Genomic DNA, 23038 nt, shown 5'->3' with positions numbered 1-23038 from the left:
GATTTGCTCTCCCTGAATGGCCTGTAGTCTCTTTTTCTTGTTTTAAGACATGGTCTCACTCTGTTGCCCAGGCTAGAATACAGTGGTGCAATCTTGGCTCACTGCAACCTCTTCCCTCCAGGCTCAAGTGATTCTCCTGCCTCAGCCTCCCAAGTAGCTGGGATTACAGGCGTGCACCACTACTGCTGGCTAATTTTTGTATTTTTAGTAGAGACAAGGTTTCATCATGTTGGCCAGGCTGGTCTTGAACTCTTGACCTCAAATGATCCACCCACTTCGGCCTCCCAAAGTGCTGGGATTACAGGCGTGAGCCACCGTGCCCGGCCCAGCCTGTAGTCTCTTTAAGTGCATTCCTGTTGCCCATACAATGCTTGGCACAGTGGGCTGCATGTAAAAGATGACCAAAAAATACTGACAGGAGGAAGCAAACTGCAGGTTATAATTTAACTATTATAAGGGTCCGAGGGATCATCAGGAGGAGACTTGCCCATGCCCTTTTTCTGTGGGTTCCACAAGCAGCTGCCATCCAGCCTAGGCCCTGACACTCCCTAAGGTGGATAGATCATGCATGGACAGATGTGTACATGGGTGACAAGCCTGATGCCATCTGCCCTGCTGTGAACTGTTCCAACTAAAATAACCTACTTTGTCACCAAAGAGGCCTTAGAGTTGGAGAAAACAATCAAATCAAACATTCTTCAGAGGATGTTCTGTTAACTAAGTTAGTAAATATGAAGTTAAACATAAATCACCAAGACCTGGTAAATGAGTGAAAACCACTTTTTCTCCTTCACAAGCCATTCTTGACTCTCCAGGAAGGGGAAATGCAAAATAATTTTTCTCGCCCACACCATGGCCCTGGCTATTTCCATTAGCCATTACAGTTTGTAGTAGCCAGGGGCTCCATATACAGGTTGAACATTCCTAATCTGAAATCCAAAATGCTCCCAAATCCCAAACTTTTTGAGTAAACCAGACAGACAGGACCTCATGGAGGTGATGCACTTACAGTGGGAAAAGCAGACAACTACTTACATATTTACTTGTTAAATAACAGCGATAAGCATAACGGAGGAAAAGCACGGGTGAGCAGATAATATACCGTACAGGATGACCTGACCTAAGTTTTGTTTATCTGCAGAAATGGGAAGGCCAAGGATGCTTTTCCTAAAGACATGACATATGAACCCAGCTCTGAAGGATGAAGATGCAAAAAAATAAAAGAAAGTAAGTTTTAAAAGAAGAGGGGAGATCCCTACAGAAGGTGGGAAAAGCATTATTATTAATGATAATAAAAAATCATTCTTGGCTGGGTACGGTGGCTCACGCCTGTAATCCCAGCACTTTGGGAGGCTGAGGCAGGTGGATCACCAGAGGTCAGGAGTTTGAGACCAGCCTAGCCAACATGGTAAAACCCCATCTCTACTAAAAAATACAAAAATTAGCCCAGTGTGGTGGTGCATGCCTGTAGTCCCAGCTGTTTGGGAGGCTGAAGCAGGAGAATCACTTGAACTCGGGAGACGGAGGTTGCAGTGAGCAGAGATCACGCCACTGCAGTCCAGCCTGGACGATGGAGCAAGATTCTGTCTCAAAAAAAAAAAAAAAAAAAGTTCTTTTGACCACTATTTCTCTTTAATTGTTCTATCTTGTTTCAGCTTTAGAGGAACTGCAATTCTTTTTAGCATAATTCATCAGTTTGTCTCAAAACAAAGATCAAGTTTCCTACAGATTCCCCAGTGCTTTGCATATGAAAAATAATCTGGCTTTCAAACTATAAAATCAAACAGCTATCAACGTACTGTATACAGTTAGCTGCTAAAACCCATGGCATACTTTCATCATTTGAGAGATGTGTATACTAAGATAATACTTACTGAGCAGCTACTATGTGCCAGTGGGCCAAGTGCTCTAAGGCCATTTTCTCATTTAACACTCAACAGACAGGTACCACTGTCATCATCTCCACTTTACAGATGGGGAAACAGGACAGAAAGGCCGAGTCATCCAAGAGCACCTGGCTTGTAGGTGGCAGAGTCAGGATTGGGACCAATGCAAGCAGAAGAGTTGAAAATCAGTACTAATTAGGGCCTCATCCCAACATTCTGCTGTTGGCCAAATTCATCATGTAATTCCACATCTCCATGCCTTTGCTCAGGCCATTTGCTCTACCAGGAATGCTAATCCTTCCTTCTTCCCTTCCCACATCCTCATAAACACGTTCTTCTTTTAAGACCCGACTTAAACATACTTCCATTATAAAATGCCCCCATTTTCTTTCTTTTTTCTTTTTTTGAGACAGAGTCTCGCTTTGTCACCCAGGCTGGAGTGCAGTGGTGATATCTTGGCTCACTGTAACCTCTGCCTCCCAGGTTCAAGCGATTCTCGTGCCTCAGCCTCCTGAATAGCTGGAATTACAGGAGCACACCACCACAACTGCCTATTTTTTTTTTTAATTTTTAGTAGAGACGGGGTTTCACCATGTTGGCCAGGCTGGTCTCTAACTCCTGACCTCAGGTGATCCGCCCACCTCAGCCTCCCAAAGTGCTGGGATTACGGGCATGAGCCACCACACCTGGCCTATAAAACACCCACCTTTTCTAGATTATAAACTGTAAAGATAAAGAAACAAAGGTAAAAATAAAGGAAAAAAGAGCCTGCTCTTGCTGTGGCCTGGTAATAATTTTCTAGAAAGAGCCATTGACAAACAAGGTCAAGAAGTTACCTAGAGAAGGGACTGAAAGAAAAGAGAAACAGGCATTGCTAGGCCATCTCCAGCTGAGAAGCATCTGATCGACCAAATCTCTGGCTTGCAAGTCCTTCATTTCTCCTAAATACTCTGGGGTGGTGGGCACGAGCATGTGCACCAAATCCCTGCACAATCCAGTCTATGTGCAGCACCGGTGTACACAAAGGAACAGAACCAGGCCTCCCCTGCAACAAGCCCTCATCAGCATCCTGCGCCAGCCTGCCTGAGAGTTCAACAGGAGTTTACTTGTCGGGATGGACCCAGCCTTGGGAAAGCCACAGCCTGCCGAAGAAGATACAACCAAGGCCGGATTAAGGGAGGCAAGAAAATGAACTGGAGGGACGGGGACATTTTATAACCAGCTGCAAGGGGAGGATGTTTAGGGAGGCAAACAAAAGCAGCACATTTCCATGAGCTTCATTTAATTTATATTTAGCCTTCTCATTCTCAGTAATTGAATGCATTATTTATTTTGGCCAGCAATTGCTGCCTGTGGCTTTCAGAAGAAAAATAATAGGCTTTTAAGGTTTAGCGCCACAGCATTTAGAGACTCGAGTAAAAATCATCAGATAAATTATTAAACATGAAGCGGACCCACATTCCTGCTCTCCTGCAGTAGCTGAAAAGTGACAGGGGAGGCAGACAAGGAGCCCAGAGTTCTGACACCAAGGATGCTGTCTTTATCCATGCGCAGTGTATGGGGCTGTTCTTACACCAGTTGTCCCTCGGTGGGGACTGAGGACGTTATGGGAAGCGCAACAGGAAGAAACTACTCACAGCTCTCCTTCGACAGTTCTTGGGAGCACCAAATCTTTGATAAGGGGGATACCTTTAACCAGGTAGAGAATTTTTGTTTTGCTTTTTCAAAAAAAATTATCATAAAGCCCTATACGGGATCTAATTATAAATTTCCCAAGATCCACAACATTCAGATCCATGGTCCTGATTTTATAACATGGGAAGAAGAAAGATCTAGGCTTCTAAAGCCTCCACTTGCAGTTCTGGTTAGGCGGTGTCATAGCTTTGGTATCTGCAGCTCACAATTTGTTCCTAGTATTGCAGGTAAAACCAACTCAGGTGTGCCTACCTAGGTCCACCATTCCTGAGCTTTTAAAGAAGGAACCCATTTATAAGCAGATTTAAAATTTCTAATATCCAAGGAAGCGTCTTCTAATTTTCATCCTGTGCATCACTAGGTTTTTGTTGGTGACTGTTAATTTTTGTTTTGTTTCTCACTAACCCATTGTTCTTTCTTTTTTTTTTTTTTTTTTTTTTCAAGACAGTCTTGCTCTGTTGCTCAAGTGGTGCGATCTCGGCTCACTGTAACCTCCACCTCCCAGGTTCACACGATCATTGTGCCTCAGCCTCCCGATAACCCATCATTCTTACCAAAGCAAGCAGTAGGAGAAAGTTCCATGTTGACCTACACACAATGAAGACACGTGCCTGTCCTAGTGGGGAGAGGGGGTATCACAGACAATAAGCAAGTAAACACAGTAAGAAAGCACTGGATTGTGCAACGATGATAACGAGGATGATGCTGCAGAGGTGACAGAGTGGGGTGGGGCGGCTACTCTAGCTAGAGTGGCCAGCAGAGGCCTCCGTAAGGAGCTGTGGCTTATTCTCACCATCTGCCTTGTAATTTAAAAAAACACAACTATCTGGGGGAAGATCATTGTAGAAAGAGGGAACAAAGCCACAAAGGCTCTGAACTGGGAGACCACTGAGTATGTTCAAAGAACAGAAGCAGGCCTGTGTGGCTAAAGCAAATGGGAGATGAGGATGCAGGCGGTTGAGGATGGAGGTAGGCAGGCACCAGCTCACAAGAGAACTCAAGAGGCAAGTGTTCAGCTGCACTCAGAAGCTACTGAGGTCCCCCATGAGTTAGAAGCAAAACCAAGCCGAGTTTTAAAGGTGTCTGGGCAGTAACCATGTATGAAGACTTCACTGCCCAGAGCTGCTCCAGTTGAATCATGACACAGATGATCCCCAGAACTTCCATGGCAGTGGTTCAAAGGATGGAGAAGTGATCACTCTCCAACTGGCCCAGAATGCCCTACCAAGACAATGGCAACCAGTGCTGAGGCGCCAGCCTCGGCATAATCTGTGCAGTTGTGTCGGGAAAAGAACCACCACTGAAAACCTCAGTCCACCTCCTATGGCGCTATGGAAGTGCCCCAGCATTCCTTTAGGCTTCCCAGTAAATGCAGTGGTGAAGGGCATGGCCTTGAGCCAGACAGATCAGGCGCTGAGAGCTGGCTCAGTGACTCAGGAATGGACCTACCAAGCAAGTTAGTTGGCCACTCTCTGCCTCAGTTTACTCACCGGGGTAATAAGGCACCAACGACAGCACCAGCCCCATGTGGCTGCTGGGAGGATGAAATGAGACAACTTGTGCAAAGGGCTTGCCACATAACAAATGCTCCATAAATGTCGCGTAAAGATTTCTTTTACCCTCTGTGTTATGGCCTGCAGGGGGGGTACCCTGCTGCCGACCTGCCTGCAGGGCCTTGGTGTACACCGTTGCAGTAGGTAACCAGGGTGTCCTGCAGCAAACACTTGGGCTTTCCACCTGAGCGCCTTCTCTTGGCTCAAGTGTGGAGCAGGCCAGAATGCCATGGGGTTAATATCCCAGAAGCAGCGCTCTGTCAGTGACAGATGAGAATAAAGGGAAAATCACCTGTCTTCCTTGCCCTTCAGGTGGAGAAACACTGGCTGTGTCTGACAACACCTCCCAGATGGGAATGAGCTTCAGCTGCCTACAGGAACGACTTGTTCGATGGTGCCTGTTTTTCTGGCTTCCTTTCCTTCCCTGTCTCATCTCACATCACTCTTCTGGTATCACTGAGATCACCTTCTCCCAAATAAACGATCCTGAGCATCCTTGCCTAATGGATGGCTTTGGTGTCTAGTATGGAAAGATCAGTCTTGGGCAGAAATTTTATCTGTAACAGCAAACTGTAGGGTATTTGTTCTACCACAGATTAGATGGTACTTGTGTGTCTCTGGGGTTTCAAACACACAAACATCAACAACAACCACAACAACAAACAAACATGAATCCGCCACTGTGAAGAAGTCCTCATGTCTCATATTCTCCAAGTGTGCTGAGCTCAGGATGTCTGAGCTGCATGACCTGGTCTGTCCTAGGCAGATTTAAGAAGATTCTCACAGGAAGATATCTGTGCTCTATGATCTGTCTGACTCTATAAATGCATATGTGTCTAATGTGCTTCCTAGCAGAGAAACAAATTTAAAACTCATCATTTATTCATCTTTCCTCCTTAAAGGAATCTCTCTTGGTCGAGTGCAGTGGTTCATGCCTGTATACAACCCCAGCACTTTGGGAGGATCATTTGAGGCCAGATGGGAGGCGGGAGGAACATTTGAGCCCAGGAGCTCAAGAAAAGCCTGGGCAACAAAGCGAAATTCCATCTCTACAAAAAATAAAAATAAAAACATTAGCTGTGTGTGGTGGTGTGCGCCTGCAGTCCCAGCTACTCGGGAGGACCGCTTGAGCCCAGGAGCTCGAGGTTACAGGGAACTATGATCGCACTACTACACTCCAGCCTGGGTGACAGAGCAAGACTCTGTCTCTAAAAAAAGAAATCTTTGTCTCTCTCTACACACATACGCGCACACCTGAGTCCGTTTTCCTAAACAGCAAGGGAGTGCCTGAGATGAGAGAACGATGGACTTACCTTGGGAGAGGCACTGGTTGGCCAAGGCCACCTGACCAGAATGCAGGTACAGATTGAGACGTGTGAAGATGCCCGCCAGGGAGGGGATGGTGATGAAGCAGTAGGCAACACAGGCCTAGGAGAAGGGAAGAAACATTAACGCTGGCAAGGCCACGGTGGCAGAATCATACTCCTGTTTTCATCCCTCATGTATTTCCAAGGAAAGAAACTTACAACAGTGAATCTCCCCATTCTGAGCCCCAATTTTCCCCTCTTGTACAACTCTGCTCTGATGACCCTCTAGGAGGACAGGGGTGTGAGAGGAGTGAGTGAGAATGCAGGAAAAACAAATCCTCACCCATCATCACGGGAAGTAAATACGTAGCACCTAACATTGATAAGCTGAGAAATAGCTGTTTAAACCAATTACTTAAAAATATGGAGGTAATTAGAAACAGCTGCTAAAGAGCTTGAGGTGGCTGACTGAGGAAAGAGAAGCAAGGTGACAAACGGCAGAGCCAGGATGCCTATTTTTTACTGTAATCTTTTCAGTATACTTTCATGTTTAAAAACACAGACGCATATTTCTTTCTGAAAATTTTGAGCAGGGCTGGGTGTAGCGGCTCACACCTGTCATCCCAACACTTTGGGAGGCTGAGGCAGGAGGATCACTTGAGGCCAGGAGTTCAAGACCAGCCTGGGCAACATAGTGAGACTCCCCATCTCTACAAAAAAACAAAAACTTACCCGGGCAAGGTGCTTACAGTGAGCTATGATGGTGCCACTGCACTCCTGCCTGGGTGACGGAGCAAGACCCTTTCTCCAAAAATAAATAAATGAATGAATAAATAAATTTTGAGCAGCATCACATCTGATAAAATTTTCAGCTTCAAGAAGCTGAAAATGATTTTTCAAAGTTTAACATCAGGCCAGGCGTGGTGGCTCATGCCTGTAATCCTAGCACTTTGGGAGGCCGAGGCAGGCAGATCACTTGAGGACAGGAGTTTGAAACCAGCTTGGCCAACATGGTGAAACTGCCATCTCTACTAAAAATACAAAAATATTAGCCGGGCATGGTGGTATGTGCCTGTAATCCCAGCTACTCGGAAGGCTGAGGTAGGAGAATCGCTTGAACTTGGGAGGCGGAGGTTGCAGTGAGTCGAGATCGCGTCACTGCACTCCAGCCTGGGTGACAGAGCAAGACTCCATCTCAAAAAAGACAAAAACAAAGTTGGGCATCATTATTATCTAGAGGAAAAAAGGCCTTTCAGTTACAAGAACAATATTATTATACATATTTTTATATTAGAAAACTATTTTACAATGTTATAAAATATGTGTTATATTAGTATATTAGAGAAAATGAAAGCTAATTCAGCTGGCACATAAAAATGCAAATCCATCACTCATTCACCTTCCCCACAACACATTAAAATTCAGACTCATTTAACCATTTATCCTGAAAACATTAGAAAATGGATCAGCCCATAGATACAGGGAAAAATTAATCTGAAAAATCAATACTAAACCATTCTTATCATGACACACTCATCTTTTTCTGGGAAGAGTAATTTAGTAACTTGCAAACTAAACAGCCCACTGAAGTTTGAAGTCTGACAGTCCTTATCTTGAGAACATACCCGGACAAATGCAGCCGTCTTTCTGGAATGATTTCCTTTCATTACTTTTCTTGTCTCCATTGCCAACCGGTTCACACTCTGAATTTGTTAATAAAATAGAAATAGTAATGAAGTGATGGCCGATTCAGATGAGTGTCTTCCATAGAGATTTGAACATTAACTACATACAGGTCAATGAGAACAAGCTTTCTAGGACCAAGACTGGTTAGCACCAAACCTTGAAATGCCAAAGGGGTCATCAGGCCTGATCCAATCATGGCTTGAGCAAACATCTCCAAGAGGGTAGAACAAAAGGCAGTGTTTGCTACGTTAGTCATGCCTTTCGATCAGCATTTTAAGTGACCATATTCTGGCTTAATGAATAGCTGGGGCTCACTTACTCCATTTCCAGAAATCCCACCACACCAAATTTTAAGAATTTAGAGATCTTAAGAGACACCTCCAAAGCACACCATTTAGACAATCAGACCACACCATTCAGCTATACAATACCAACAATAAGAACAATAATGATAGGAGCCACATCATCACTAACAGTGTTCCAAGCACTATTTAAGAGCTATACATTCATTGGTTCACTTAAGCTTCATAATCCCAGGGTGGATACTATTATCTCCTCTGTTTTTTCCAGATAAAGTTTCTAAATTTAGGTCTTAAGTTTAGTTGTGCTAAATAACTTGCTAACCAGCAAACAAATACATACGAAAGTTATTCTCCTTGAATAGACATGAAATAATGACAGAGCCTTAGGGAACCCTTCCACAGATATAAAAAGTTTGGACCTGCGGTTCCCAAACTGTGCACCATGGCATCCTGGGGTGCTGCAGAAAAGGCAGCAAACTCATAGGGGCACCACAGTTTTTTAGGTAAACACAGCAATACTTGTCTGTTGTGCATTGTGCAAAGCACTGGTGCAAGGCTGATTTGATGATGGACTGCTTTACATCCCTTATAGCCACATCACATATTTGTAAAACTTATTTTTCGTGGCTACTGTGATCAAAAGTAAGTTTAATCGCTGTGCAAGAATAAATGTAAAAAAAAGTGAATGTAAAACAAGAAATAAGAATAGCATCACCAATCTAATTCCAAATTTTATGAAGCTGTGATATGCCTCATAAGTACACACCCATCATTACTAATTATGTTTAAGAAAAAAATAGTCCTTCCTTCCTTCCTTCCTTCCTCCCTCCCTTCCTTCCTTCCTCCCTCCCTCCCTTCCTTCCTTCCTTCCTTCCTTCCTGCTCCTGACCTCAAATGGTCTGCCCGCCTCAGCCTCCCGAGGTGCTGGGACTGCAGACGGAGGCTCGCTCACTCGGTGCTCGCTGTTGCCCAGGCTGGAGTGCGGTGGCGTGGTCTTGGCTCGCTGCAGCCTCCGCCTCCCAGCCGCCTGCCTTGTCCTCCCAGGGTGCTGGGATTGCAGCCTCTGCCCGGCTGCCGCCCCGTCTGGGAGGTGGGGAGCGTCTCTGCCTGGCCACCCATCGTCTGGGTTATGAGGAGCTCCTCTGCCCAGCCGCCCCGTCTGGGAGGTGAGGAGCGCCTCTGCCCAGCCGCCACCCCGTCTAGAAAGTGAGGAACATCTCTGCCTGGCCGCCCATCGTCTGGGATGTGAGGAGCGACTCTGCCCGGCCGCCACCCCGTCTGGGAAGTGAGGAGCGCCTCTGCCCGGCTGCCCCGTCTGGGAAGAAGTGAGGAGCGCCTCTGCCCGGCCACCCATCATCTGGGATGTGAGGAGCGCCTCTGCCCGGCCGCCACCCCGTCTAGGAAGTGAGGAGCGTCTCTGTCCGGCCGCCCCGTCTGGGAAGTGAGGAGCACCTCTGCCTGGCAGCCCCGTCTTGGATGTGGGGAGCGCCTCTGCCCGGCCGCCTCGTCTGGGAGGTCTACCACAGAGGCCAGAAGCAATGTGGGGGCTGGACGTGGTGGCTCACGCCTGTAGTCCCAGTACTCTGGGAGGCCGAGGCGGGTTGATCACTTGAGGCTAGGAGTTCGAGACCAGCCTGGCCAACATGGCAAAACATATGAAAAATACAACTGACAAACCAACCAACCAACCAAGCGACAACAAAACAGGTCTACCCTGGAGTCGTACTCTAATTTTTTCTATTTTCCTCCCTTTCTGATCCCTTATCCCACTTTCTTTTTCTTCCTCTTCCTTCTCCTTCTTCTTTGTCAAATAGAGGATTGAGTTATTATCATTGATCCATACAAAGTCCCTCTCTCATTTATTTTCTTTAATTCCTACCCCCCATTTCTATTCCCCGTCTTCCCATGGGCAACCTTCCTAATATGTTTGATATGCATCTTTTTGTTTGTATGTACTTTTAGAAAATGTTTATTGTTTTGTGTGCAAAAAAAAAAAAAGAAAAAAATAGGCCAGGCTTGGTGGTTTATGCCTGTAATCCTAGCACTTTGGGATGCCGAGGCAGGTGGATCACCTTAGGTTAAGAGTTCAAGACCAGCCTGGCCAACATGGTGAAACCCTGTCTCTACTAAAAAATACAAAAAATTAGCCAGGCATGGTGGCGGGCGCCTGTAATTACAGCTACTCGGGAGGCTGACGCAAGAGAATCACTTCAACCTGGGAGGTAGAGGTTGCAGTGAGCCAAAATCGCGCCACTGCACTGTAGCCTGGGCAGCAGAGCAAAAACTCCATCTCAGAAAGTAAAGAAAAGAAACGTATTATTTTTCTTTCAATTTATATATATATTTTCTTCAAATGGCTATCAAGTTGTTAGAGCATAAATACTTAAGTTGTCTGAAACTAACTTTTTTTTTTTTTTTTTTTTTTGAGGTGGAGTCTCCCTTTGTTGCCTAGGCTAGAGTGTAGAGTGCAGTGGCGCAATCTCTGCTTACTGCAACCTCCACCTCCCAGATTCAAGTGATTCTTCTGCCTCAGCCTCCCAAGTAGCTGGGACAACAGGTGCCTGCCACCATGCCTGGCTAATTTTGGTATTTTTAGTAGAGACAGGGTTTCACCATATTGGCCAGGCTGGTCTCAAACTCCTGACCTCAAGTGATCTGCCAGCCTCAGACTCCCAAAGTGCTGGGATTACAGGTGTGAGCCATCACATCCAGCCTGAACCTAACTTCTTAATAAACAGGGCTATTATTAATTCTTTTGGTCTGAGGGTACCATAAAAAGTTACTGAGAGACGCCATGATCCAAGAAAGTTGGGAATGTCTTGTTAGGTAAGAAGGGGCTCCTTCTGGTTAGATTTCTGTAACTAATCATTGTCAATCACTTAACTCTGTTGCTGGCATGCAGAAATGGGAAAATGCAAATCTCACAGAAAAACAGATCAATAAAACCAAAGTTGTAAGTTTATTAACCTTTGAGAAACCACCTTTCATACCATAGAGAACAGTAACAAAATAGGACCAGAAGAATCCCAGATTAAGGCTGGGTGCAGTGGTTCATGCCTGTAATCCCAGCATTTTGGGAGGCCAAGGCAGGAGGATTGCTGGATGTGAGGAATTTGAGGCCAGCCTGGGCAACACATTGAGACCCCATCTCTCAAAAAACAAAACAAAACAAAACAAAACACAACAAAACAAAATTTAAAATAGCCAGGCATGGTGGCTTGAGCTGGTAGTCCCAGCTATTCAGGAGACTGAGACAGGAGGGTTGCTTGAGCCCAGGAGTTCAAGGCTACAGTGAGTTATGATTGCACCACTGCACTCTAGCCTGGGTGACAGAGTGAGACCCTGTCTCTAATAAAATAAAATAAAAATAAATGATTGGGATGTAGATGATCAATAAATATTTATTGAGAGAAGAAACTAATGAATGAAAATACTTACATGAATCAACTGCACAAGAACAGGCTCCAGATTGCAAAACATCGACCTGGACTCAACATAAAAACTCAGCTGTTGTTCAAAATCACGGCCAAAGGAAATCTAGAATCAAGGAGAAAGATGCTGAAGGGGACAGTGGTATTTTTAGAGGGAACACAGGCACATGGTATGACTGAAATATTATTATTGCCACCTCATCTTTATGATATGGGCACTGGACTAGAACATAAGAAGTCAAAGGGTATAAAACAGAAGCTCAGAGTGTAAGTAGAATTTTCCAGGCTCCGAAGGAAACCACTGGAAAGGGAATAATGGGATATTGTTTGTCAGCTGTGGCCTTTTCACAGAACATAAATGTGGTTATTGGGGGCCATTTGTCAGCAGGTTTGCTGTCGTAAGGGTCACACCTTTCTGCTTCCTGATGGGGACCCAACCTTGGCAGCTCACTGGTGGCTACAGAAGCCATAGATGGAAGTTTTTCCACCATTAAACATCCCCTCCTCCTATTTCTTCAAATTTATGAACAGCTGGTTAGTAAGAAAAACTTTACTGTACATCAATCATTTTTGTCCAGATGAGGTTTAACATCGCCATTTCCATTACAGCTATCATGTTTCATATCTGATTTCCTTATATTCTTTTCCATAATAACTTGGTAACTTTCAGACAATGCCATGAAAAGATAAATACCACATGATGAGTACAAAAAGCAAGGGCAAAGGAGAGTGACCTGGGAAAATCCATAGGTCTCTTTCCTAACACGGGAATTGAAAGGCTAATCCTGAATTTTCATCAAAATTGATATTTCACCCACAGAGTCAGGTGAACTAAACAACCCGCACTATTGAACAAGTCAGAATTTCAAGGTTATTTTCAAAGTGATCTCGTCATTTTCATCTCGGTCAGCTTTGGTCCTGACTTTTCTATTAAAATAGAAGATATTGGCAGCAGTTGGTGTTTTGGCTTAGAGGACCCAGAATGAAGGCGAAGACTGTTCAGGCTGGGACAGTATAATGGTGGGATGTTCCCAAAGGAGGCTGCAGGAATCCCTCTCACTCTGCCGGCTCTTCTGCAATGTCTCTGTGGACTACCCCCCATCAACAGGCAGAGCCTCTTCACCTCCAGACTGGCTCTGTGACTTGCTTTGACCCACAGATTGCAGCAGAATATAGCAGGGGTTTACTGTGTGATTTCTTTTTTTTTTTTTTTCCCAAGACAGAGTTTTGCTCTGTTGCCCAGGCTGGAGTGCAGTGGCATGGTCTTGGCTCACTGCAACCTCTGCCTCCCGGGTTCAAGCGATTCTCCTGCCTCAGCCTCCCGAGTAGCTGGGATTACAGGCATGCACCACAACACCCGGCTAATTTTGTATTTTTAGCAGAGACAGGGTTTCACCATGTTGGTGAGGCTGGTCTCGACCTGACCTCAGGTGATCCACCTGCCTCAGCCTCCCAAAGTGCTGGGATTACAGATGTGAGCCACCGTGCCTGGCCTCACCGTGTAATTTCTAAGCCTTGGCCTTAAAATGCCTTGCTGCTTCTGTCTGTGCCTTCATAGAAGGCAGCACCAAGTAAGAGAGCTCAACTGAAACCACTGACTGAGGAGAACAGTGGAGAGAAAGAGAGGACATGGAAGAAAACCAAGATGGCCCCAGCCCATATCCAGCACCAAAACCCTAGAGAAGGGAACAAGGCCACTGTGGATCCTCCAGCCCAATTGTGCCACGCCAGTGCCACACCACACTCCCTGTGGCAGCCTGGTTACCAAGCTGATCCACAGAGTTTGAGAACTAATAAAAAACTCATGCTGGGCACAGTGGCTCAGGCCTGTTATCCCAGCACTTTGGGAGACCGAGGCTGGAGTATTGTTTGAAACTAGGAGTTGGAAACCAGCCTGGGCAACATAGCGAGACCCCTGTCTTGACCCCCTCCGAGAAAAAACAACAACAAAAAAAAGCCCTGTTATTTAAAGCCACTAAGTTTTGGGATGGGATGAGCTGTTACTCAGCAGTAGATAAGGAAAACAGATGGGGAGTGGATATCTGGCGTTTTGCCTGCCCGGCATAGTTTCCATCACCATCTGATGATCTGCATCAGCTGCTTCAGGGCACACCTTCTTTCCACTCTCGGCCCTCCTGACTCAGGTCACCCAGGTGTGCTTGGGGCCACGACCCATGTTAATCCAAAGAGACTCAATCCCAGGCCTTTGCTGGAGTCCCGCCTGCTGGGCTGCAGAGCTGGGGGGCATGGAAACCTGGAGCTGTGGTGGGGCGAGCCCAGCTGAGCCGGAGGCCAACAGGACAGAGCCCAGGGCTGGGGGGGCTGGGCCCGGTGGCTCATGCCTGTAATCCTAGTACTTTGGGAGGCCGAGGTGGGCGGATCACGAGGTCAGGAGATCGAGACCATCCTGGCTAACACGGTGAAACTCCGTCTCTACTAAAAATACAAAAAATTAGCTGGGCCTGGTGGCGGACGCCTGTAGTCCCAGCTACTAGGGAGGCTGAGGCAGGAGAATGGCATGAACTCGGGAGGCGGAGCTTGCAGTGAGCCGAGATCACGCCACTGCACTCTAGCCTGGGTGACAGAGCGAGACTCTGTCTCAAAAAAAAAAAAAAGACAGGGAAGACAGGTCCTGATGACATCCCGGAGACCCTGAGCCCGGCTGCTGCTTTGGAGAGTTCCAGCCCCTGGACTTTTTGTCACATCAGCCAAGAAATCCCTCCTCCCATCACCCTCCCGCTCCCCACCTTTTTCCTCTTAAGCCGGTTTGTCTTGGCTGTCTTTGCCCCCAGGGGAGTCCTGGCTAATGTAAGATGTTTTCTAATTTCATCTTATCTCACTAAGAATGAAAAGCACCAGAGAACATAATGTTAACTGCTTTCGCCAGCATAAGGATAAACAATTACATCAGACTTCCAAGTGCACTGAAACTTCTTCCCTAATACTTACCATTTTTATAAATCCATTAATCAAATATGACAGCATTCTTTTCTCATCCTCAAGAGTGAGTGCACTAAAATCAATAATTGTACATAATTAACACATAGGTAACAGATGAAAGTTTCTAAAGAAAAAAATACACAAGGGGTAAGTAATTTAACAGGTAAGAACATTTTGCATTTCCTAGATTTAAAAAACTCCCAACAGGCTGTTTATTTTTCCTTTGATAAAAATACATAATCACAATTAACATAATTTAAATATGTTTCTCATCTCCCTCAAAGATGCTGTTCTCAAGATAGATTTATTAACAAGAAAAGAAAAGGTTAACTTTCACTTCTTTGGAACTTGGGCAGCAAGGTCTAATGTCAAATTTTGTATTTCAGGGAAATTTCATTGAATATTTTATTTAAAAAATCTCCAGTGGGGTGTGCTGGTTCACACCTGTAATCCCAGCACTTAGGAAGGCAGAGGTAGCAGGTTCGTTTGAGCCTAGGAGTTGGAGACTAGCCTGGGCAACATGACGAGACCCCGTTCTCCCCAAAAAGGAAACAGAGATATTTCCAATGTACAGCAAAGTTGAAAGAATTTTCCAGTAAACACCCATACACCCACCATCGAAATCCTGCCATCACCATTTTACTTGTTTTACACATAATTATCCATTCCCCTCTCCATCCATCAATCCGTCTTATTTTTTTGATACACTGTAAAGTAAATCTCAGGTCTCAGTTGCTTCTATTTAATAGAAAATTTAACACAAATATAAATAAGAAAAAGTCATTATAGTTTTGATTATACTTGTGAAGGCCTATCAATAGTTCCCCAAATAGGGAGGAGGGGGGAGGGACAGCATTGGGAGATATACCTAGTGCTAAATGACGAGTTAATGGGTGCAGCAAACCAACATGGCACATGGATACATATGTAACAAACCTGCACACTGTGCACATGTACCCTAAAACCTAAAGTATAATAATAATAAAAAATAAAATAAACTAAACAGTATAGTCAGTGGTCAAGGAAAAAAAAAATAGTTCCCCAAATTTATTTAAAAAAATTTTTTTAAGAGCCCAGAGAAAACAGGAGTCAAGGTTTTTGCTTGTTGGTTTGTTCTAGGAGAAAATGTTTTGGCAAAGATTACCCACTGTTCTTCAATACAAATGCCCACTTTGTTCTGTTTTTGTTTTTGTTTTGAGATGGAGTTTCGCTCTTGTTGCCAAGGCTGGAGTGCAATGGCGTGATCTTGGATCACTGCAACCTGTGCCTTCCAGGTTCAAGCGATTCTCCTGCCTCAGCCTCCCAAGTAGCTGGGATTACAGGCATGTGCCACCACGCCTGCCTAATTTTTTGTTTTTGTTTTTTTTGTTTTTTTTTTTAGTAGAGACGGGGTTTTACCATGTCGGCCAGGCTGATCTCAAACTCCTGACCTCAGGTGATCCACTCATCTTGGCCTCTTAAAGTGCTGGGATTACAGGTGTGAGACACCATGCCCAGCCCCACTTTGTTCTTAGAACAACATTCCCTACCCTCCTTCCCAGCTAGGGGTGGCTATGGGACAGTTCTGAACAATGGGATGTGGACACAAGTGATGTGTGAGCCTTCCCAGATTTGTCCCTAAAGGAAAGCTGCTGTTCCCCAATGCCCACAGGCTGGAACGTGGACATGGTTGAGGTACGTCAGCTTCCAGAAGAAGACAAGGACAACACCCCAGATAGACTGGGAGAACAATAAGACAGAAATAACCTGGGTCCCTGGATGATGTTTGAAAGAAGAGCTGCCCTACCCCTACCTTCTGGTCTGTCAACTATGCACAATTTTAACAATAGAGAAATCAACATTCTATTTTACTTAAGCCAAAACCCAATATCTCACGAATCTAAGTGCCTTTCTGGATGCTTTTTGTGTCTTTATTTCTATTTTTGTCCAACTAAAGTCTACCGGTTCCATTTTTATGAAATGCCTCGACACTTTGATTTTCGTAACTACCCAGGAATTTGAAAGCACACAAAATCATGGAAGTAAATATTCTAAAATGCAGAGAAAACAAAGAAGAAATACAGTTCATCTTGCTGATGGTTAAGTTCCAAAACAATTTTCTCCATTCTTGTAACATTTTCCAGTAAATCAAGCTGCTGTGTTTAAAAATTCTTTGGGGACTAAAATTTCAGCCACAAATAAGCAGGAATTGCCCTAAGCACAGTCAAATGAAAACATATTTTAAAAATAAACAAACAAAAACCAGAAAGCAAAGCAGTGACTATTCAGCCTTTGACTGAAAGGTAATGCCTGTGGATAGGTCTTAGCCTCAAGTATACCGAGGAAATAAAGTCCTTCATGTAACAAATGTAAGCAGTTTCATTTGAATTTCAAATAATTGGCTAATAAAGAGATGAAATAAAAACGCTATATTACTGGATGAGTGAGCTCATTATTATACTATCTGCTGCTCTCAGAAATCTCCAAGAGACATGGAGTTTGAGTTCACTTGAATAAAACCAGCTTTTTACCCGCAACATAAATTCCTTTCTATCAACATCTGCTATGTTGCTTTCTCAAGAAGGTTACCCTCAGCCTCCTTCCTCTCCTGGACTGGAATGTCCTCATTAGCAAGGATCTTAATACACCCAATAAAGTAATATTATTCACAGTGGCAGCTTAAAGCAGTCATTCCCTAATGTTCTATTAGGTGGCATTAAGACCCAATCCATGTTATATTTCAGCTGTAAGCATGGCTTACTTCACGGAGTCATGCATGGTCTTGCAAACGTGCAAAAGGGCATTCAAAATGACCGGGTCCTTGGTGGGTTCTTGTTGATGCCTAGGAGACATTTAAAGATAAAAGTCAAAGTTTTGTCCACTGACAGCACTGCAAAAGTGGATTCAGTTTTTATCCACTGTACACACTTGAAAAGCAGCAAATTATCCAGCTGGGATTTCGCCCAGCCCAGTTTACCAGTAACGAGCCACGTTCTCTGGTTGTCTCAGAATTCTTTTTTTAACTTTTGAGACAATCTCACTCTGTTACCCAGGCTGGAGTGCAGTGGTGTGACCTCAGCTCACTGCAGCCTCTGCCTCCTGGGTTGGAGTGATCCTCCTGCCTCAGCCTCCGAAGTAGCTGGGACCACATGTGTGCGTCACCACACCCGGCTAATTTTTGTATTTTTGGTAGACACCATGTTGGCCAGGCTGCTCTCGAACTCCTGGCCTCAGGTGATCCGCCTGCCTCAGCCTCCCAAAGTATTGGGATTACGGGCATGAGCCACCACACCTGGCCCAGAATTCTTTAAATAACAAGTTTGCTCTTCTACACACATAACTTCTCCTAACTGTAAAATCACAGAAGAACTGTTCCCCTTCTTAAACCAGGTGGGCTAAGGGCAAACCTGTTTTTGTTTGTTTGTTTATTTTCAACTATGCTTCTTACACCTTCTGAAGCTGCCCACAACCTGTCACTCTGTTCTTTCTTTTTTTTTTTTTTGTCACTGTGTTCTTAACAGGCAAATTTTGCCAGGCAAAATGATTCATTTGGTTTTTCAAATAATATAAAAGGGCAAACTCTTATAACAAATCTTTAGGTAAGTAAATTAGGTATATTTATTCCAAGCATATTAATTAGGAATTAATATTAATCCTTAGGAAGGAATTAATCTTTTAGAAAGATGACAAGAAAGCTTAAAACATTTGAGCAATATCAAACTCAATTTTCCAAAGTGAACCATATCTATACACCTAATATTTAAAGTAACTTTAGCTTTTTTTTCTTAACCCTGTCCTAAAAAAAAATATCGTACATGAAATCACATTAAACTAGTTATAAACTGCCTAATACATTTAAAATCAATATATAACTCTAAAAATAAAAACAGGCTGGGTGTAGTGGCTCATGCCTGTAATCCCAGCACTTTGGGAGGCCGAGGCGGGTGGATCACTTCAGGCCAGGAGTTCGAGACCAGCCTGGCCAACATGGTGAAACCCTGTCTCTACAAAAAATACAAAAAAATTAGCTGGACGTGGAGGTGGGTGCCTGTAATCCCAGCTACTCGGGAGGCTGAGGCAGGAGGATCGCTTGAACCCAGGAGGTGAAGGCTGAAGTGAGCCGAGATCGCACCACTGCACTCGAGCCTGGGTGACAAAGCAGGGTTCTGCCTCAAATTAAAAAAAAATAATAACAAAATAAAAATAAAACCCTAGCTAGGCGAGGTGGCTCACGCCTACAATTCCAGCACTTTGAGGTGGATGGATGGCTTGAGCCCAGGAGATGAAGACCAGCCTGGGCAACATAGAGAGACCTCACACCTACAAAAAATGCAAAAATCAGCTGGGTTGTAGTGGGGCACATCTGTAGTCCCAGCTACCTGGGAGGCTGAGGTGGGAGGACCACTTGAGCGTGAGAAGGTCAAGGCTGCAGTGAACCACAATTGTGCCACTGCACTCCAGCCTGGATGACAAAGTGAGACCTTGTCTCAAAACAAAAACAAAAACACCTTTTTTCCATGTACCACCTTAAAATTATTTCATGTACCACTAGCAGTCGGGCAGTTGTGGCAAACACAGACTTAATCAAAAAAATGAAAAGAACTAAATTTGATTTTTTTTTCTTTTTTGTTAAAGAGCTAAATTTGAAAACTGATCACAAATTAGTCAGCTACATAACTAAACACTGAAGATGAAAACCTTTCTAGCACTGGTGCCTTCTTTGTAAGTATGTATGCCCTGATTTGTATCCTTAAAAATGCTACTCTTGGGGGAATTTATCAAAAGACTCCTCCTTCTAAAAACATATCAAAGTAAAATGGAGCTGCTGGCCAGGCTGATGATAACACTTGCTACTCTGTCTTCTTAAACACGAATTACAAACTTTTATCAGACTGCTGCTTTTACTGTGGCTTTCCTTCCAGTGTGGTTTTCTGTATGAAATAAATACACATCACTTGGCCTCAAAGTGCAAGAACTGATTTTTTATCAACAGGTTTCACAAGGGCACTAGGAATCAAGGCTTCTGCTGCACACTGTGGCACTCACTTGATAAAGGCGTCCATGATGCATTTGCAAACCTCCACTCGCACACTCTCTTTTTGGAACATGTCCAGAAACGGCAGAAATTTTTCCTATAAATAAAGCAAGCACTCTATATGCAAATGACACAAGTTATTGGAAGGAAGGAATCTGTGGGTCTCTTTTTCTGTGGAGGTCAAAGAAGCAGAACAGAGGTTCATCTCTCTGAGTCAGGTCAGATGAGGACTCCTCTGAAATCAGGGAGAGGACCTGACTGGGCTTGTAAAAAGCTGTTACTGGGCCGGGCACAGTGGCTCACAGCTGTAATCCCAGCACTTTGGGAGGCCCAGGCAGGTGGATCACTTGAGGCCAGGAGTTCAAGACCAGCCTGGCCAACATGGTGAAACCCTGTCTCTACTAAAAATACAAAAATTAGCCAGGCGTGGTGGTGCATGCCTGTAGTCCCAGCTACTTGGAAGGCTGAGGCAGGAGAATTGCTTGAACTCAGGAAGGTGGAGGTTGCAGTGAGCCGAGATTGCTCCACTGCACTCTAGCCTGGGCAACAGAGCAAGACTCTGTCTCAAAAACAAACAAACAAACAAAATAAAAAACTGTTACTATTAAAACAACTTATATGCATTCCAGGGATTGGTGCTGGGACCAGTTAACATTTTGGTGAGCCATCCAGGCAACGTTTGATGACCACAAGCTTTTCTGGGCAAGGCAGACTTCAGTCTTTTTATGATTATATTGATGAGCAATGGAAGAAGAGTCAGAGTAGAGCTGTTCAGAGAAACTGGACTGCCTGGCTCTGAATCCTAACCTCGGTGACTGTGTGGCTGTAAGCAAGTTACTCTACCTCTTCCTGCATCAGTTCTCTCATCTGTAAAGTGGGAATATGGTAGTTGCTCCCTTATCTGCGGTTTTGCTTTCCATAGTTTCAGTTATCCTCGGTTAATGGCCATCCGAAAATATTAAATAGAAAATTCTAGAAATAAGCAATTCATTCATTTTCATTTTTATTTTTATTGTATTTTATTTGTTTGAGACAGAGTCTCACTCTGTTGCCTAGGCTTGAGTGCACTGGTGTAATCTCGGTTCACTGCAACCTCAGCCTCCCCAGTAGCTGGGACTACAGGTATGCACCACCACACCTGGCTAATTTTTTGTATTTTTAGTAGAGACAGGGTTTTGCCATGTTGGCCAGGCTGGTCTGGAACTCCTGGTCTCAGATCTGCCTGCCTTGGCCTCTGAAAGTGCTGGGATTACAGGTCTGAGCCACAACACCCAGCCTCATTCATTTGAAACTGTGCATTGCTCAGAGTAGTGTAATGAAATCTCACACTATACTGTTCTGCCCCGCCCAGGTTGTGAGTCATCCCTTTGTCTAGTGTCTCCACGTTGTAGATGCTACCCGCTTGTTAGTCACTTAGTAGCTGTCTTGGTCATCGGATTGACTGTCACGGTATCACAGCATTTTTGTGTTCAAAGAACACTTATTTTACTTAATAATGCTCCCAAAGTGCAAGAGTACTGATGCCGGCATATTGTTACAACTGTTCTATTTTAGCTATTGTTGTCAATCTCTTACTGTGCCTAATTTATAAATGAAACTTTATTGTAGGTATGTATTTATAGGATAAAACATAGTATACACAGGAGTCAGTTCTGTCTGCAGTTTCAGGCAACTCCTGGGGGTCTTGGAACGTATTCTCCCTGGATAAGAAGGCAATACTATAGTGATAACTCCTACTTCCCCGCGGTGGTATGAATCTGATGTGAGGCAATACATGTAAAGTCCCAGAACAGTGCTTGGAGTGTGGTATATGTCCAATAAATATTAGCTGCTATGATTAAAATAAAAAATCTTACAATCCTGTGAGCACATGTAAATGGAACCTGAAAGAGGGAAGCGAAGGGAGAGACAGAGAATGTTACTATACAGGGAATAACCTAGATTCCTACTTGCCCAGGGCACTGAGCAAACTCGAACAGACATCGCAGGATATTTTAAATTTTTGAGGGAATCATGGTAAATCTCAACTGTCAGACACTGAAACAACTACTAGCTCAATGTATTTCATAGTTTCAACATTAGGCTGTGTGATTAAAAAGCAAGTGCCCTGTGAAAATCACTGTGGACGAGCAAAGTAAGAGAAGGCTGTCCAAAGTGTTTTGAAGGTTTGAGAAGTTGTGTAATGCCCAGTGGAGCACATATCCCATAAGTAAGGAATGAAACAGAAATAATATTTTTCTTCCAGTTTCTGTGTATTATTTTTTCAAATACTGCTTAATCTGTTAGGACATGAATACTTAAGTTGATCAGACTTAACTACTTTATAAAAGGAACTGCTGAATATTTCTTTTGGCCTGGGGCATCATGAAAACATTACTGAGACAATGAGAACCTCTGAGCCAGGTACAAATTTCCAAAGATAATTAAGAAATGCTACTTACCACGGAGAAAAGAACTGAGAAGTCATGGAAGTGGGCAATAACTTTCTTAATTATTAACTGAAGCTGTAAAACAAACAAACAAACAAAAATCTTATTTTTAAAAACGTAATTTTTAAAAATTTCTTTCTGGTTCACATTCTCTCATGAAAACCTGAATTTTTTTTTTAAAAAGGCAATCATCTTTCATAATTTGCAACTATAACTACAATAAGGTAAGCCTGGATTGTTTGACAAATAGTGAACTGGGCTTGGGGTAGGCTCTGTCTCAGTCTGAGTTTGCCCAATGACTCTGTACATCCTACTTTGTAGTCCTGGGGAAGTAACTGAGTCTCAGTCTCAGCTTCCTCATCTGTGAACTGGAGATCAAAGCAGTAAGGACTCAATGGAATGGTTCGTGGAAGGTCCTGAGTGCAGCGCCCACCCTTAGAAAGTTTTCCATTAATGTCAGCTATTGTTATTCCTTGAATAGTGGGCAAACTTTTTCTATAAACATCCTACAGTCCACCACAACTACTCAACACTATTGTAGTGCAAAAGCAGCCACTGCCAACATTAAATGAATGTGCATTAAATGAATTTGTGCCAATAAAACTTTATTCACAAAAACAAGTGGCAGGCTACATATAGCCTATGGGCTGTAGTTGGCCAATCCCTATTCTACATCATCGTGTGGCCCTGTGTTTCTTGATTATTCACTGGAGAAGATTTGGACAGAGTTTGCTGGTAGAGTTAAAGGCGAAGGTATTACCCAAGGATGGTGGCACAGTCTGTGAGGTCTGCCTC

General features: G+C 44.0%; 1 protein-coding gene across 3 annotated transcripts in view; it reads right to left on the bottom strand.

Moving 5' to 3' along the window:
- Positions 1-23038, bottom strand: part of VPS35L (VPS35 endosomal protein sorting factor like) — a 158644-nt gene that overhangs the window by 44483 nt on the left and 91123 nt on the right. For all 3 annotated transcript variants that reach the window (XM_032157026.2, XM_032157025.2, XM_032157027.2), the window contains 7 exons: positions 22256-22318; positions 19826-19911; positions 17541-17621; positions 14810-14873; positions 11868-11966; positions 8067-8144; positions 6448-6562 (listed from right to left, as the gene is read on the bottom strand). In XM_032157026.2, the coding sequence (XP_032012917.1) occupies positions 6448-6562; positions 8067-8144; positions 11868-11966; positions 14810-14873; positions 17541-17621; positions 19826-19911; positions 22256-22318 (586 nt within the window). The remainder of the gene's footprint in view (positions 1-6447; positions 6563-8066; positions 8145-11867; positions 11967-14809; positions 14874-17540; positions 17622-19825; positions 19912-22255; positions 22319-23038) is intronic.

This window comes from Hylobates moloch, unplaced genomic scaffold (genome assembly GCF_009828535.3).
Source record: "Hylobates moloch isolate HMO894 unplaced genomic scaffold, HMol_V3 SCAFFOLD_6, whole genome shotgun sequence".
NCBI classification, from domain to species: domain Eukaryota; kingdom Metazoa; phylum Chordata; class Mammalia; order Primates; family Hylobatidae; genus Hylobates; species Hylobates moloch.
Note: the sequence above shows the minus strand (reverse complement) of the source record. Positions and strands in the feature narration are given on the sequence as shown.